General features: G+C 40.9%; 1 protein-coding gene across 6 annotated transcripts; it reads left to right on the plus strand.

The window, feature by feature from the left end:
• Positions 1-251: 251 nt before the first annotated feature.
• ranbp3b (RAN binding protein 3b) lies at positions 252-16,982 on the plus strand. Of its 6 annotated transcripts, XM_079652525.1 has the most exons (17): positions 254-353; positions 2,410-2,465; positions 2,578-2,614; positions 2,716-2,793; positions 2,903-2,974; positions 5,257-5,322; positions 5,512-5,604; positions 5,824-5,927; positions 7,717-7,827; positions 8,203-8,300; positions 8,398-8,473; positions 8,587-8,683; positions 9,401-9,528; positions 9,617-9,737; positions 10,048-10,190; positions 13,902-14,091; positions 15,795-16,982. In XM_079652525.1, exons 1-17 carry the CDS (start codon positions 332-334, stop codon positions 15,836-15,838), a joined length of 1,536 nt encoding a protein of 511 aa, XP_079508651.1. In that variant the 5' UTR covers positions 254-331; the 3' UTR covers positions 15,839-16,982. The 6 variants fall into 6 exon arrangements, with proteins under 6 accessions (XP_079508654.1, XP_079508652.1, XP_079508656.1 ...); XM_079652528.1 differs by lacking the exon at positions 7,717-7,827 and having other exon boundaries at positions 252-353; XM_079652526.1 differs by lacking the exon at positions 2,903-2,974 and having other exon boundaries at positions 252-353.
• The last annotated feature ends 731 nt before the right edge of the window (positions 16,983-17,713 follow it).

The raw sequence follows: 17,713 nt of genomic DNA on the forward strand, positions 1-17,713 counted from the left end.
CAATACTTTTTCTTGAAACAAAGTACTTTTAAAAAGCTACTTTAACTTTGAGTAACACATCTGAGTACTTCTCCCACCACTGATAGTAGGCTACGTTAGGCTATCCAAGTAGTTATTTATGTCTGGTTGAAACGTGCTTCAATCCAAACATCAACATATGACAGCCTTGGACAAATAGTATGTTGGTGTCTTACCGACGGGGGCAAAAGAGAGGAGGGGGTCGCTCACTGTATTGGTAAACGGAGGCAATGTGCTCTGCCACTGAAAACATTTCTGCCTCAACTTGTATTATCTGCGCGGTGGGTTGTGGGTGTGTGAGCGTCGAAGTAAAATGGCGGACTTGGCAAACGAAGGTGAGTAAGTGGCAGTATGAGAAAAACAATACAGCTACTGTGCCGCTATAAATTGTGAATATATATTGTCTGCACATTTGATCGCTGATGTGACGCTGCCTGGCCGTGTGTTTATAGTGAGTTATGGTGAAGTATAGCTCCGCGGCGTTAATTACAAGACTACAACGTTAGCAAGCAGGCTAACAATGCTAACGGCTGGGCGGTGGCTAATATCTGGAATGCTTCGGAACGCCCTCGAATGCTGCCTGCTTCTAGCTGGCTTACCTCCTAACGCTAGCACCCGGTTATTTATAGTCAGTGTGTTTTGGCATTTGTGTTAAGCCAAAACATCTAATGAGGAATACACAAACATCTTTCTACGCCAAAGTTTCAAAGCTCATTTTGTAAAAAAGCAAATATAGTGATATTTCACTTGATAGGAAACGTTTAAAGCACGACATCATCCTTGTTTGGTGTGGTTAGCTCTCAGTGGCAGTATTGCCTGACGTTCATTTAGGCGCGTAGAGTGAAAAACGTTAGCTAGGAGCCAATGCTTTGGTGTAATTGCTGCTTTCTTTATATGTATCTATTTAATGTGACCCGGTCTGATCGTCATTAGGTAGATCTGGGCAATTTAGCTGATATTCTTGGTGCCTTTGCTTGTCTGGCAAGATGACTCATGCGGGATGCAGCGCATTAGCAAGCTAACTATAGTCAGTAAGCTAAGCTAGGCTTGGGGCTTTTGGAAACAACCAGTGGCGCCGACTATTTGCTGGTACGGGTCAGATAGTGTAAATGCTAGCTGGTTATCATAAGCCGGGAGCATCTCCGGTGGCTTGAATTTCCTGCACTGAATCTCAGTGTTGCACGCAGGAATTCTTACATTCATTAGCAGAGATAGTGGATTGCAAGCTGCAGAAAGAAACAAAGCTGGATGTTAATATAGGTCACACACATGTTCTTGTTTTCTGCCATTATGCACGTTTCATACATAGGCCGCTAGTAATAGCCATGAGGTGTTGTGTTTGAGACGGTGAATGTTAGTCCAGTTAATAGTTCTGGCAATGTGCTGTTGGCTTTTTGTCCATTAACGCATACATGTATGCCCCAGCAAGGCTAACAACGATGCTACACCTGCTTAGTGTAATAGGCCCAACCTAGACAGAGAAAACCTTTGTCTGCTAACGTTATAGGATTACACATCTTATGAGTTACAGTGTGAAAGTAGACGCATTAAGTGGCCTGAGGTGACATCAACTGTTTACCTTGCTTGGCGATTGTTATTCTTGGTCATTTATGAAAAAACCCTGAAGCACCAACACAATATTTGGCGATGAGCTGAATGAAGTCCACATTTTGATTAAAAAAAAAAAAAAGTAGATACATTTGCTATTTGGAAGTGCAGAATGATTGAAAGTTTGGTAGCTGTGTACTACATTTGGATTTACATAATGTTTTAAAATCTGTTCATATTGTCTTGTATTAGAGGATCTGATTTGTTTAGTTTCCTAGTAGGGTTGCATGATGAACTGCAGGCCTAGATTAAATGAGTTTTTTCTTTTGACTGTCTGACATTGACGTAATGCTTTTCACCATTCTAGAAATGTGTTTTCTTGGGTCATATTGTTCTCACACTTCCCTCTTTTACACTTATTTTTGGACAGAGCCAAATCTGACATTAAATTAAACTTTAAACAATAGTGTTTCTCTCACTGGAAGCTTCACAAGAAGTATTTTATATAAATGCACACTTTTGTATGTCTACCATACTGTATGGGACATAAGTATACATATATTTTGGATGATATTTTCACAGTGTATGTTATTACCTTACATGTCTCATTGTGCCATAACATTTGGTGTTTGAGTTATAAAAAACAAATCAATACTAATGCACTTAAACATTCTAGCTTTTTCAACAGTCATTTTGTAACTACTTTTGAGAGGATAATTAAGGCCCCATCATGGGTATGATAGCTTTTTTGTTTTCAAGTGTAAAGCATGTAATCAAACAGATGGGATTCCTGTACACATTAAGTTCATGCTTAAGTGACTAGCCTACATCTTCTCTTAACAGACAAGCCTGCCCTAGCGCCTGCTGTGTTTGTTTTCCAAAAAGATAAAGCACAGAAGGTAAGTTTCTCTATGCAGTTTCTCTATTCTCGATGCTAGTGAAGCAATATTTTATAATTTTGAAGATTTTTTTTTCTTACTGATATTCAGTCTGGACAACTTTTACTTTCAGAGATCTGCAGAGGGCTCAAGTGCAGAGGATGGAGAAGGTACATCTAATGTCCAAATTGCCATTTTATTTGTTAACATTATTGTTTCTCATATAATTATTGGAACTGCAACAATACAAATATTTGTTTACTTTTTCCAGATTCAGATAAAGATGAGGGAAGCTATTGCCCCCCTGTGAAAAGGGAACGGACCTCATCGTTCCCACCCCCACATTCTGGTAAGGGCACGTGGTGACTAAACACAGAATTAGTTTTTTTCCTGTTTCTTGCTTGTGGTGTACACATTGATTTGTATGCTGAGTGCAATGCCTCTTCGCTACTTTGCAGTTCCCAAGAACAATGTATTCATGCCCCCAAGTTTCTGCCAGTCTCCAACTGGGAACTCTGACTCTGAGCCAGGTGAGCCATCCAGACCACTGTTTGCTTCTTTTCACAACTTAAAGGCCCTCTGCAGTTTAAATATATTAGTTTGACTAAACACAGAGTTCAAACATATAATCTAAGGCAAAAAAAAACAACACAATTCAGAGATAAACAACAACTTTTGCTAGCCCTAGTATTATGTCCTAAAATATATTTTGAGCATGTGTTTATTCTCTGTTTAGATATCAAAAGTAGCAAATAAGATGTTTTGTGTATACCCTTTCTGCAAATGCACGCTATTCAATCTGACCAGCTCTAGTCCATCTACATGTGGTAATTTTACTTCTGAGCTAGCCCTTCAAGTATCCACCGTCAAGGTCTGATGTTATTCTTGGATGGAGGAAAATGCACAGTAACAGAATGCAGAGCTCCACTTACATGGACAGCCAGATCCCCAGGCATGAGAGGATACTTTTAGGAATTATTAAAAATTATAAATCAATGTGAATACAGAAGTATTCTCTTGAATTCCCTCGTTAATATGTAGTATAAATCATGTAACATTACAACTGGAAGAGACTTCCCGTGAACGTTCATGCTGGTTGGTTTTGTTTCTGGTAGAGGTTTTCTTTTTTTAAAAATAATTATGTTATCATCTTTCTTTCTTTTTATGAGTTTAGGTTTATAGCCAAGTACTTTTACACATACTAAGAAATGTACGGCTGCAGTAGTGGTCTGCGTGAGTTTGTCTCGTGTTGTGCAAAAAGAATATGCAGTATAATATACCCAGCAGATAGAGATGAAGTATTTTTGTTGGATTTGTCTGGTTGGCTTCTGTCAGTGTGGAAACCAATATAGCTTGCTTCACAAAAGCCCCAGTAATATAGAGGAGGATTTATTTTTGTAGAAACATTTAATGACCCGTGACAATGGAACATAACGTAGTTCTATTCTGTTTACTGTATGACCTGCAGAGTTAAGCCAGAGTTATTAGCCACATTTATTAACTAGGTACTTAAATATTGATAGGTGCATAGGATTTGATATTATAAGAAGCTATTGTGTCATGTGCTGGTAGTTGGCTGCAGTTTATTTAGTGACATGTCAGATGAATATCTTATGAGGGATTGTTATAGGGTGTGTTTGGTGCTGGTTTCTATGTAGACCTTACTTGTATAATAGTTTTCCCCAGAAAAGTTATTTTGTATTAAAAAAAGAATACAAATCTGACGTTAGATCTTCAACCCGGATGAGCAGAATAGTTGTTACGGTTTTGTATCCCCTGTGGGTCAAACGTCCAATATTTAAACAGTTCACTCAAAATGTGCATTTTATTAGAGGGAGTAATACAAAACTTAAAGTTTCTGAAATGATGACTGCAGTGGGACTTTAACAACAATGAATGTGTTTTTGTGAATTATTTAAATTGTATATTTCTGTGTTATAATGTGTTATTTAACTTTGGATTTTGATTTATTATTATTATTATTACATTGTAGATTGCATTCCTGCAACCATCTTAATTGTTAAGAGTTGTCATTGGTGACCAGTTAACACAGCCTAACAGAGACGACAGGGCCTTTGACTTACTGTTTATTATAGTGCACAAAGCACTTATTTGGAAATGAAAACAAATATATAGTTAGGTTTTAAAATTGTTTGACTGATAGAGATCATGCAATGTTATTATTTGTTTATTGATCGTTATGAACCTGCCTTAGAACCACAGATGGAAATGAGCTATAATCTGGCATATTGCATCTCTTCTCTTTGCTGAGATGAATGTATTTGTATGCATGGTCCTTATATAAATAGATACATACATACATAAACACACTATTAAATCAAACAATGTTTGAAAAACTAGGTTTGTCAACTCTACTAGACTGATCATTTCAGTTTAATTGGACATTTTTACTTTTGTAGTTGCCATTTCCTACTGCACAACTGTGTCTAGTGTGCCATATCCTAGGAAATGTTGCTGCCTTAGTTAAGTTAAAAATGCCCAAAATAAGTAATGTTCAGTAGACAGTGTATTGATCTCATAAACGTTAGTGGTAAGAGCTCTCGGCTTTCTGATTTAGCACTGATTAGGGCCAGGTCACTTCGGGCTAATACAGCCACTGAGATGGAGAGTCAGAGGAAGAAATAGATCAAAGGCCGTAGAGCCCGCCATGTTGGAAATCTGGAGGCTGTACAAGGGTTGCTGTAGTAACGGGTCTATGGTTGGAAGGGGGCAAAGACACAAGGAACGGTTGCTGTGTCACTCTTGGATCCTTTTTTAATGTCTGCCTTTTTCTTCTCCTCCGTCTCACCAGAGGAGAAGCCCGTTGGATTCCGCTTAAAGCCGCCAACCCTCATACACGGACAGGCCCCGAGTTCAGGTTGGTGTTTGAGGTTGTGAGCCTTCGTTGTGTAATATTTTCTCAAACTGAAAAAGAAACCCCATATTTATTTGCACCCTTTTCATATGACCCTTTTTATAAATGAAAATGGTACATCTAGACTTGAACATTTAGACTCAGAACATCTCATTGTGTCAAACCGTATGAGACAAGTTGGCTCTGTTGCAGGCGTCCCAAGTCAGAAACCCAAGGAGCAGCAACGCAGTGTCCTCCGCCCTGCAGTTCTCCAGGCGCCGCCCTCTAAATCACATATAGAGTCCAGTGAGTGCAGCTTGGAGTCACCTGCACTCATTAGTTAATACTAATAAAACATTCTCAAATATCATCAAAATCTTCTTTGTCTGATCATTAATTTAACTTTATTGATAGCTTTCAATGTGCAATTGTTTTGTCTGTTTTCAGCATGTGGCTACATTTCCTTTCGGATGGTAAAAATAAAAGAAAGTATAATTTCTTTGTCCTTTCTGTCTGTTGATTTAGATTCCAGTTGTGGAACCAACGGTGTGAAAAAGTCACCAGATGGGGCCCCTGGCTCCCAGTCCCTCTTCCTGAACAACACGGAGCACACTTTGACCAAATCACAGGTGAGGAGTAGCTTGGTATTAATCAACTAATGCCATTCAGTCAGTAAAGGCTTTGTTTAAGGAATAAGACAATGCTCTAAGCCATGGGTTTTCAAAGTGTGGGAAGGTGAGCCTCCCCTCAGAGAACATAAGAACAGCCGCGCCCCCCCTCCAAATTATTATTATTATTATTATTATTATTGTTGTTGTTGTTGTTGCTATAATGCAGGGGTATTATTATCCAGTGGAATGCCCTTACTTACTGGCCTAGTTAAATCAAAGTGGTTACTTTTTTTTGGCTGGGCAGTGTAGTTTTACACACCGTCTTATTTGACTTTTTAAGGACTTAAAACTCTTTTTTGGGGGCAGACCCCCACAAAGAAAAATATATATTTACACACGTTAGGTCATCATCTTAACAGTTTGTTATGCTCATCGAGTCATCCATGAGCAGAGCATCAAGTTGGCATGCCTATAACAGCTAAATGCGGCGGTTACCATCTTGTTCAGCAAAACGCCTCACCAACTTATTAAGATTTAAAGCTTTAGTGCGTTTTGATTCAACGCAGTACAGCCAAACTGACAGTCTCTTCTCTGTCATTGTAGACCGCAAATACCTCATTCCTTCCATGTACTTTGGACCGAATGCTTCTCGTTTTCTGCCGTCCCGTTCAAATTAAATCGCCACCAATCATATTTCCTGACTCGCGCCAGGGCTGGGGGAGGGGTTACAAGGCTCGCGTCTTGTGCTGCATTCACTTGCACTCGGACATTAGGGATTTTCTCTCATAAATGTCCAATGAGCCATCATTTTTATTTCAAAACGAAGCTGCCAACTGGGGTGGCCAGACGCTGTCTCCTCTCACTTTAGGTAACTTCACAAAAAATCAATCCAAGTTGCCGCTCTCATAAAGTTAGCTGAAGTTAACGAGCTAGATTTCACTGTTTCTCTTTATTTTTTTCTCACGCTGCACCTCGCCTAAAGCTCTCTGGCGCCCCCCAGGGGAGGCGCGCCTCACACTTTGAAAACCGCTGCTCTCAGCCACATGTGTCAAACTCAAGGTCCGGGGGCCAAATCAGGCCCTTGGTGGATTACATTTAGGCAAGCAGGATCATTTCTAATTACTATTAGATCTGGCCCGCTGGTATATTGCACGCACACCTTCACTCCATCCTGAGGAGTTCCTCAGCTCAGAGCCTGACCCCAAACATTGATGAACTTGCACCCGAGATGAGATGCCAAGTATCTGGCTTGAACTAGCATCACAGCAGCACACTGAGTTTAATGGATGTTTCCTTCTGCACTTGGTTTCTCACGACAACAGGGCATGTTAGGTTTTTCTTTGAGGGAAATATTTTTGTTGAAGCTGCTGTTGGCCTGTGGAAAAATGTAATCATAAGAAATGACTCTGGAAAAGCTGCAGATGGAGCCATAAGAAATGAATGCAACTGATTATTTAATGTTTAATGTTGTTTTTATAGGCAATAATGTAAGCTTTGTTAGTTCCAGGGTTAATATGTGCAATAAGTTCATTTCAATACGTTTTGCAATAAACATTGAACCAGTCCGGCACTCGACTTGTACCCATTTTTTAATGTTGGCCCACTGTATATTTGAGTTTGACACCCCTGCTCTAAGCTTTAAACTGTAGGCTATTTATACACAAGCTCAAGATTTGTAGATTATTTCCTAGCTCCTATACTATATTGAGTATTCATAAACATTTAAGCAAATGTTGGATATCACTGTTAGGGAAATAAACCCTTATAACCCCAGTTGACCCTGGTGCTTTTTTTGTTCCCATTTCAGAAACATGAAAATGAGGAAGATGGAGCAAGTGGTAACAAAGATGGAGAGAAGAAAGATACAGATGTAGCAATATCTTTTGTGTTTGGGCAGAATATCAAAGACAGAGCAAAGGTGGGTTGTTTTCCACCTGCGTCTAACATACAGTAACACTTCATGTGAGAATGTGTGACGAACAAAAACAATTGCATGGCCAAGGGCAGACAGGAGGGTCTTTACAGATATAGGATCATACATGGACAACAAGTTTCCTCGTCTATAGTTTGTTTTATTTGTGCCTTTAAAGCATTTCCAAGCTAACACGTCAAGGGTCTGGTTTCCCTTGCAAGAAGGATATCCTGTTTTGTGACTAGTTCCTGATAAGAGGTGTTTTTCCTGTGGTGAAATCAGAGAAAGTCTGATATTATTTACGATTGAATGTTTTTCGGTCTTAAAGTTTTGGTCATTTCTTGAATCATAACTCCAAATGCACACTTTCTTTGTTTCTAGTTGGAAGAGAACAGTACAGAAGGCAAGTCAAAGGATGGTTTGCCGCTAGACGCTAAAGAGGGCACTAATTATTTCTTACAGTACATCTCTACCCCAAGGTAAGGAGATGTGTCCAAGTATTTTTAGCAACTTGTATTCATTCATTAATCACTTCCATCAACTCACAGTGTTTTCTTTTCTGTTGTGTCCTTTCAGTCCAAAAAAGGCCACAAACAGTACAGACACTGGGGCAAAGTTTGTTTTTGGGCAGAACATGTCTGAACGAGTTCTGGTAAGTTTATGCTACCTGTTGCAAAGTGAATCTGCCATCCTTGGTTTCAAAATAAAACTCTTGATTATAAAGCTTTGAACAAGGTCCACTGATAAGCTTTGTTGTGTTTTCAGAGTCCCCCAAAGGGTGAGCCCCCAGTTGAGGAAACAAAAGAAGTTTTAGCTGCCCCTGCTCCAGAGCCCTCATCACAGGAAACCCCCCCAGAGAAAGGTAGAAACACACAACCCCAGCGATTACTGAAGAGTGTGTGATGTTTGGCTTATCTACGGATATATTTAAGAGATATGTTTGGCTGCACTCCCGTGATAACTACAAACGACAGAAGCAAGCCCTGGGACAGTTTAAACGTTGAAACAAATATGTGACCACCCTAAAGCGAATGTGTAATATGTTGTTTATCTATTTGACGTTACGTGATGTCTTTTAATAGATGTATCCGATACACTTGGGAGCTCGTGTGTCATCATCACACCATTAAGGCAGTTCTTAGCAGTGACTAATAACGTGACACTCTTTAGCACCAGGAAACTTCACTGCAAATGCTGCTTGATGAGAACGAGGTTCAGCAGACATTTCTCTTCACATCTGTACCAAGTGTGAAGTGAAAAAATGGCTTGTTTAAGGGCAACAGAAAACATTTCAAATGTGAGATGACGTACTGCATGAGAAATATATCCACCAACACAGGGCCATGAATATACAATGATTTATCGTTTTTAAAGAAAAGCATTTATGAAGGATAGACATTGTGCTGTTGGCAAAAGAGGATCCTTCATAACGCCCTGTCAGCACTTGATGGTCCAACATGTTGCAGAGAAGGTTGTTTTGGTCACTGCGAAACCAATATGGGAATAAGAGGAGGCTCTCAAACTGACATTAGTTATTGATCTGAGTGACGTGATGACTCACCACTGTATCTCCTCGCAGCGGCGAACAGCGTGTCGGAGTCTTTGGAGGAGTCTGCAGCAGCTTACACCAAAGCCACAGCCAAGAAGTGCGTCTTAGAGAAAGTCGACGTCAAGACCGGAGAGGAATCAGAAAGCAACGTTTTACAGGTACGCGCCACGATCTCTTGATTCAACACAGTGTGGTTTGTAACAGAAAGCAACACAGTTGATGTTTGTTGTCACTCTCTAACTTCAGATGCAGTGCAAGTTATATGTTTTTGAGAAGACTGCTCAGTCGTGGATAGAGAGAGGTCGAGGTTTGCTGAGGCTCAACGACATGGCATCGACAGAAGACGGCACGCTACAGTCCCGTCTAGGTAAACACATCGAAAAGAGGTTCTTTGTGGTGGCTTTCAATGCCTGGTTCTTTAATACCCATCATTGAACACAAGGGGGAGCCCACTCCTCTGCTACAGCCGTGTGAACTACGCACTAGAGTGCTGAGAAGTACTTGTACATGGCTGATGGTTGAATGTAGAGTAACAAGTGTGTGTAATTTAAGAAAGAAATCAAAAATAATTGTTTTTGAACTGCTTTTTAAAGGAGCTTGTCTTTTATACTATTGTAATTCTAAATGATGTTGTGCGTCCTTTGGGCCTGTACCTCATTGCTGTTTTTGTGTTGCAGTGATGAGGACCCAGGGCAGCCTCCGGTTGATCCTCAACACTAAACTTTGGGCCCAGATGCAGGTGGACAAGGCCAGCGAAAAGAGCGTACGAGTCACTGCCATGGACACAGAGGACCAGGGGGTCAAGGTCTTCCTAATATCGGTATGCATGTTAAACGTTATACTACGGTGGTGCAATCCTTTCTATCAAAGTAGGGGAAGATTTGAATCTTTTCTTGCTCTACACCAGGGGTCTCCGACACGTCGATCGAGAGGGCAGCTTTTCAGTAGCTCGCCGCTCGCTGTTCACAGACAGTGTAGAAACAATCCAACAACAATAAATGCACCTGAATCAGTCCGTGTCGCTGCGGCTCAGACACACATGGATTTATGTTCTTTTAAATACTGGCTTTAGCACCATGTCAGGTTTTTGGTGGCTGTAATCAAGTCCTTGATTACAGAGTATGAATGTCCTCTTGCTATTTTCAGTTGATAAATACTTGTGTAACGTTTGTGAAGGCAGCCAGGAGGAAAAAGCTTCCGCGATCCCCGTCCCCTCTCTGCTCCTCCAAACCCCGCCCCCTCCCTGAAAAGAATGAGTGACAGACTGATAGTAACCTGATAGAAACGTTATTATTCACTTAATCACTGATTGAGATATGATGATGCTAACTTAATCGCATACATTCATGGGATGTATGTAACAGTAAGACGGAGAATGTAAGTGTGCACCCACATGCACTATTTTAGTTTTGATATGCTGTTGTAAATACTCCTGTTGTCTGCTGTGTTCAGACTCAAGTCATGTGTGTGATGCCACATTCAGGAAATTCAGGCCCAATCCCAAACCGCCCCCTACACACAACCCCTCCGTTCGCGCGGAGGGTCCGCCACATTAATTGCTTTTCCAAAGCAACGAGTGTGGAGCGGTGTGGAGGGAGAGTGGGCTATCAAGCCCTCAAACAGCGAGTCTGCAGCGGTGCTGACTGGAGACCGGTCTCTACCTGACCGGAGTCACGCTGTGTGTGCCCGTCAGGAAACACGCTGTTCAAGTAGTTCCAGCAAACATCCACTGATAAACTGCGATGTTAACAACCTCATGATAACCTCATATGTTTTTAACTTAGGATCGTACCTGTGTTTAGTCTAGAAAAAGGTAAATGTGTGCATTTTATTATAAAGTTGTGTATATTTACAGACTGTTGCAAAAACTAAGAAGCTTATAAACATCAGGTTTAAAACTAAAAGAGCTTTACAAAAAACACAACACAATTAACACTAGAACCGCCAGAGGTCGCTGTGTACCTAAAACCGCCAACGGGTAAAAGGTACAGTGTTCTTTTATTTATCATACAGAACAGTGAGTTTTGATCGCACGGGGATGAATCTTATACCAATAGAATCTGTGGACTCTCAGCTTTTATATGATATAGTTTGTGCAGATAGCATGAAGTATAAAATATGGTTAAGAGTGCTGATTTAAACGCTTGGTGTTAGACTTGTGTTTTGTTTAGGTACAAATCTATCTCTCTCTCTCTCTCTCTCTATCTATAACTATCTATCGATCCATCTGTAATGTTCTGTTCTATGGACATATAATTGTCTACATAAACAGACGACGCGGACTACTTCTCTCATTCCGAGTGTCCATCTTTATTCAACTGGCACGTAACCTGCACACGCATTACGTCCTCAACGTGAGCTCGGTCATCCAAGATCTTGTATTCTCCAAGATGTTACTCTATAACTATCTATCGCTCTCTCTCTATTTATCTATCAATATATCTATCTATCTCTCTCTATCTATAAGGAACCGCAGTAGACAAAAGGCATTGCTATAGCAACACGTCATGTTTACGCTGCATTTTCTATGAGGTGAATATTACCCGCTGGCGGATATAGGTATAAATGGCAATTTTTTGGGCCTATTTTTTTCAATCTGACTTCATATTGACAATTTTTACAGAGGCCGTCCCAAAGCTTGCCGCTGTATTTACTCCCTCCGACAGGAGGGAGCATCGTTGAGCTGCGAGTGTCACTCCATGGAGTTCACTCCGTCACGGAGGTGGAGTGTGTAGGGGTAGGGTGTGGGGCGTGGTTTGGGATTGGGCCTCAGTGTCCTGTTTTGAACAGAAGACCGTTGCTAGAAGCTGCAGCTAGACTGCAGAAGTATTAGTTTTTTGTTTTTGAGGATGGAACGATTTCACACACAGATATAGGGAGGCCAGGCTAGACCTATACAATTGATTTATTATGGTTTATAATTTAATGTCAAGACGAAGAAAAAAGGTGGCTGAACTGTGCAGTGTCAATCCCGTGGAGATGGAGGTTATAAATCTCCAAAATCATGTTCAGCTTAAGTCTCAGCAAAACTCACAACATTTGTGGAGCCTTGTAGACCCAGAAAACTCTTAAGAACATCACCAAGCAGCACTGGACATGTCTGCTTTATTTGGCTCTGCATGCCTTTTTTAAGAAGCAGCTTTTTCTGACATGAAGGTCATGAAATCTAAATACAGAACAAGACTGAGTGATGAACATTCAAATGACTATTCAGGGCTCAACGCTAACTTTTAAAACTGGTTGCCAGGCTGGCAACCAGGCATCAGCTTTTGGTTGCCAAAACTGAAAATACGGTATATCACTGAAAATTCACATAAATGTCCAAGAAAAAAAGACATTTGTTCACTTCTTATTATGGCCCTAAATACATCACCTTATTCACCACCTTACTAGCATTTTATGGCACATGTGTAAAATAAGTGCATTCACTCATCACAGTTGGTGAGACGACTGGCACGGCATGGAGTCCACCAGAGAGGTGTATGCTGGACCCACTTAGGTTCACTCTAATAGCAGGGCTCGACAATAACTGTTGCTATTGGCAACCATTCAGAACTGGCCACTTTCATTTTTTCAAAGTAGCTCTCAGATGAAGAACGGTTGGAGACCCCTGCTCTACACCAATGTAAAAATACTAAAAGATCTCAACATATAGGTATTCTTTATAGTTATAGTATATGACTGCTTCAATACAAATAATAAAGTAAAGCTCAAATATTTTATTTTGGGGCAGAAACTAAAAGCTTTTGGATATTTCACCTCCTCTTGCTCTTACTGGTCTTCTTGAGAAGACATCATTATCTTGATTACTGCAGGCAGGTGGCTAGTAGGTGTTAGCTACCCGGCTAAGGGAGGTGACCCAGATTAAAAAGCAGAATCCGCACACTAATCCCTGGCCTCATGTGGTCAGATAAGGTCTCATCAGAAAACAAGGCGAGCTCAGATCATTGAGATTTTCTTCAGGTGACCCCTCTTGTTAAGATCATGTTGGATTCACTACACGCTATCAACATCCAACTGAAGTGGGAGGGGCTCTAGCTGATGCAGACAGATCTCATGACTTTTCAATGAATGGAAAGTTTTTCTGCATGTTGTAATAACTTTGTTTTCATGAGGTAGCCAATTCAAATTAACGATACACATTTCAATATTTCCCCCGTGCTACATGAAACCTCTTCATACTAAAGACAGACCTAGGTTGTACTCCTTATCTTCCCTTTACTCTAGAAAGAAAACCACTGTCTGCTCCTGATTTGAATCGGCTTGATATTGTTTTAGTACTGCTCTCTTTCCCTTACTAGTTTCAGTTTGTGCCAAGCTGTTGGTAATACAAGTCAACGCTTCCTTTAGACTTTATTTTGTTTACTTCAAAAGCCTTCCAGATGCTCAACATAAATAACTCCCGTTTGTTTTGTCCAGCTTTATATGAAATCTACAGAGAGTGGTAGTGCGCTCAAACGGCACTGATAACACAGATTTAGTCTCTTCTTCAACGTGCTTAATGGATTCTCCCCCCGTCTCTCCCCTTCAGGCTAGCTCTAAGGACATAGGTCAGCTTGCTGCAGCGTTACATCACCGTATCTTAGCCCTGAAGAGCCGGGCGGACCAGGAGCCCGAGACCCCGACAACAACCATCCCCGATGCCGAGGTACCGCAGTCCGACGACAGCGACGAGGAAGACAATGCCTCGGCTTCAGCTTCAGCCTCCACTCCGGCTACGAGTCAGTGATTTATTTGTATTATGAATGTGTTTCAACACTCTTAAAGGTCACCTATTATGCTCCACTTTTTCATGTCTTTTATACCTCAACCTGTGTCCCCTCTGTGGAAACAGGTTCTGAAAGTTTCAAGAAAAAAGATTCTCTCTGTTTGTCCTGATCCATTTCTACAAAAACCTGTCTGAAAATAAGCTGATCAGATTTTGGCCACTTTATGATATTTTTTGGCTTGAGTAACCTTTAGCCAATCACCAACCAAGGTAACCCCCCCCCCCCCCACCTTATCACCTGAATCTCCTCCTAGAGCACCATTGTGTTCTTTTTAACCAAATATCTCTCATAGGGGCGTGGGGAGTGGCTCCTTATTTTCATCCAAAGTAGGGGTGGGGAACCCTTTTCCTCTCAAGGGCCATTTACATTTTTTCAACATCCTCCGAGGGCCGTACAAATTATTGAACTCTGCTTAAAAATACTAAAATCACAGCCCATTCATTTGGCCTTTCTTTCATGCTGTGCAAAGAAAAAGCAACCTCTTAATCCAGATATCTCACCATGACTCACGTATGCATGCATGTGCACGGTGTGGCATGACCACCAACACAGAAAGATATGGACACAAGATGTGTGCAAATGTATTTAGTTTACTATCCATGTGGACATGATTGAAGTGGGGGGGGGACCTAACCTCCTCTAGGGGGGTCCGGGGGCATGCTCCCCTGGGAAGATTTGTTTTTAAATGTTGAAGTTAAAAGCATCAATCTGCTGCACTTTGAGAGCAACATTAGGAGATCTATCTCAACATCCATATGAAACTGAACTGGAACCAGATTTAATTTTTCTTTATGGATATTTTACAAATCACTCCCCTTTGAAACTGTCTTCTTGTTTATTAATAACAACTTTTTTTTTACCGTCATATAGGATTTTATACCCGTTTACTTTATTCTCTTATTTTTTTTATAACTATAATGATCATATAAAGATGTGCCTTTACCTCACTGGTTGGAGAAAAAGCTTCTTATATTCGTTAGCATAGCTAGCTAACCAGATGCTAATAACAACAGAGTTATTGACTGTATGATCAGTATGACAGATGAACAGATCGCCCACTGAGCTTTCAACTAAAGACACAGCCACGCAAAAACTGCGGCATGTGTACGGCTCCTTATGGGTACTGCAATTTGCCTAGCGACATTCTGGTGCTCTCAGTCAGAACTGCACCCCTGTCGGACTAGACATATACCACGTGATGACACGTTAGGCTCGTGTTGTGTTCAAGGACCCTGACCTTGGCCAGGAAAAACAGGCACTCGCTTTGTTTAATTCTTTTGCGGTCTAGATTTCTTTAATTTTTTTCTTTTTTGTGTGTGTTTTATAAATTACCTCGAGGGCCGTACTAAATGGTCTCGCGGGCCGTATACGGCCCGGGGGCCGGATGTTCCCCACCCCTGATCTATAGTAACAGACAGAGAATCAGAACGTTTTAAACAGGGCTGAAACAGAGGGGATTATGGGATGCTGCAATGATCTGTTTGGTGTTTCAGCCAAACACTTAGGAGACATGTTTTGTATATATCTGAGACCTATATTAAATGTATCTAAAACAGTATAATGGGGACTTATCCGGATTCAGAGTGTCCTCTGTGTGATGTTTATATTTAGACAACAGAAACCTTATCAGCCTTCTGTCCCTTTCCTTCCTGCAGGTAACTCCGAGGGAGGAGAGAGCCAGGCAACAGGAAGCACATAGCGTCACTCTTGGACAGCCTGCTAAGATGCTGCCGTTGAGGCATTTTGCTGTAGGCATCTCCATGGACACCCCTTGACCAACATGGGTCCTCCAGACCAGTACTTTTGGATATTAGAAGTCTAGCTCCAGGAAATAACCCCTTGTGCCGGAGTGTCTCACCCAACACGTGCAGTTCATCTTCTCTGCGTTCAGCGTAATCTCTGGAGTCGTTTCTTCCCTCCCTCTCCTGTTTTGTGTTTTATTTTTGTTTTCGAGTATTTTTCCTCTCCCCGATAGCAAAAATAAAGACTTCAAAGCTTTGGTTTGGGACTTTTCTGCTCATCATATTGATGAGTGTAAGGGTGTTCTCCTCTACATTTGAAAGTATGGCACATGTTAAGACTGCAGTTTCTACTTTGGGACCTTTTTACTCACTCTACAGTCGTGCCTCTGGACGCCACACATCCAGAGGAGCTTCATTCGCGGTGTATTTGACTAGCCATCAGTCGGTTGTTCCTCCATTGAGTCCAACTCTCCTCCGACCCCCCCCCCCCCATCCCAACCAGTCTCTGTGTTAGGTTTTGGAAATGTAATTTATTTTGGATTGTCATTTTCATGAGGCATCTCAACTCATATGTGCTGTTTGTAATGGCTAGCCAAGACCACTCAAGTTGTCATTAATAGCAGTTTCTTATATTTCCTATTGAGCTATATTATACAGAATAAAAGACTGAAACAATGCCGTTTCTGCTAATGTGAGTTAATGATGTGAGAACAAAACAGCAGAAGAATTCAATTCAAATTTGTCTTCAAATTAGGAAGTTGTTTAGTCATTCACCTTGTGGGTTTTTTGAATGATTGTTTTTCCAAATCAGCCATTAAACTCATTGGTCTACATTCTGCATGTAACTGTTATTTCTTTTTATTCTTTCAGCCTCCCAAGGGTTTACTGTGTTACATATTTTTATTTTGAAGATATACTTTTTATTCATTTTCATTTGAAGAACATGTTGGAATGAAGACTTAAGTTCATGTGTGGAAACTTTGAGTGATAACTCTAATACCCTTTGAATGTCATGTACATTTGAATATATCATTTAGAAGCGCACCATGTTTTCTCATCTCCAATTACCCTCTTTACAAAATAAAACATTTTGGACTGACATCTGAGATTTTTCCTTCTGAAACCTGATCTTCTCTGCAAGAGCACAAATGAAATGCAGAGCAAGACATCAGCAGAGTGTTGTGTACTTTACCATTCATTGTCTCATGTGGATTTAGGATTTCTAACATCAAAACAGCAGCCAGGAAAGGGAGAGTGCTTCATCTGTTTTGTATTCATGTGTAGGTGATGTAAACTGCTCTGACGGCACAGAGCGGGAATAGGACCGAAACCTCCTCATATATACAGCATGCATCACGGAAGGTCATGAATATTTGATGCATGTACCTATCAAGACAGCCCGACACAATCATATACACCAAACAGGAACCTAACTGCTGCTGCCCCTAAAACCCCCTTATCTGCCTTCCTGTGATGATTTAGGAAAGTGTTTTTCCCATAAATGTCTCAGCGGTAGATTGAAAGGTAGAAATAAACATATTGCCGACCTTAGATGTTGGGACATGGTGCTTTAAGAGGGAAACAACGGAATAGTAAAAGTCCAAAAGACATAAAATGGGGAGGCGTGTTCAACCCACAACATGTGTAATAAAAATAAGAGAAAGCCAAAGTAAACAGTGATGTGGTCTACTCAGATCTTGTAATACCAATGAGATATTGTTTTTCCCAGGATGCCCTTGGCTGAAGGCACAGAGCCACTGCGAAAAAAATCAAGGGTATAACTGACATCACTCACATTCTGGGGTAATTTAGAGTCTTGCAAAAATAAACAT

This window comes from Notothenia rossii (assembly GCF_949606895.1).
Source record: "Notothenia rossii genome assembly, chromosome: 9".
Classification (NCBI taxonomy): Eukaryota; Metazoa; Chordata; class Actinopteri; order Perciformes; family Nototheniidae; genus Notothenia; species Notothenia rossii.

Coding starts and splice junctions, on each gene's coding strand:
- ranbp3b (XM_079652525.1), top strand. CDS start 332: ATGGCGGACTTGGCAAACGAAG. Junction 2,615..2,715: donor AAGTGCAGAGGATGGAGAAG/GTACATCTAATG, acceptor TACTTTTTCCAG/ATTCAGATAAAGATGAGGGA. Junction 14,092..15,794: donor AGCCTCCACTCCGGCTACGA/GTCAGTGATTTA, acceptor TCCTTCCTGCAG/GTAACTCCGAGGGAGGAGAG.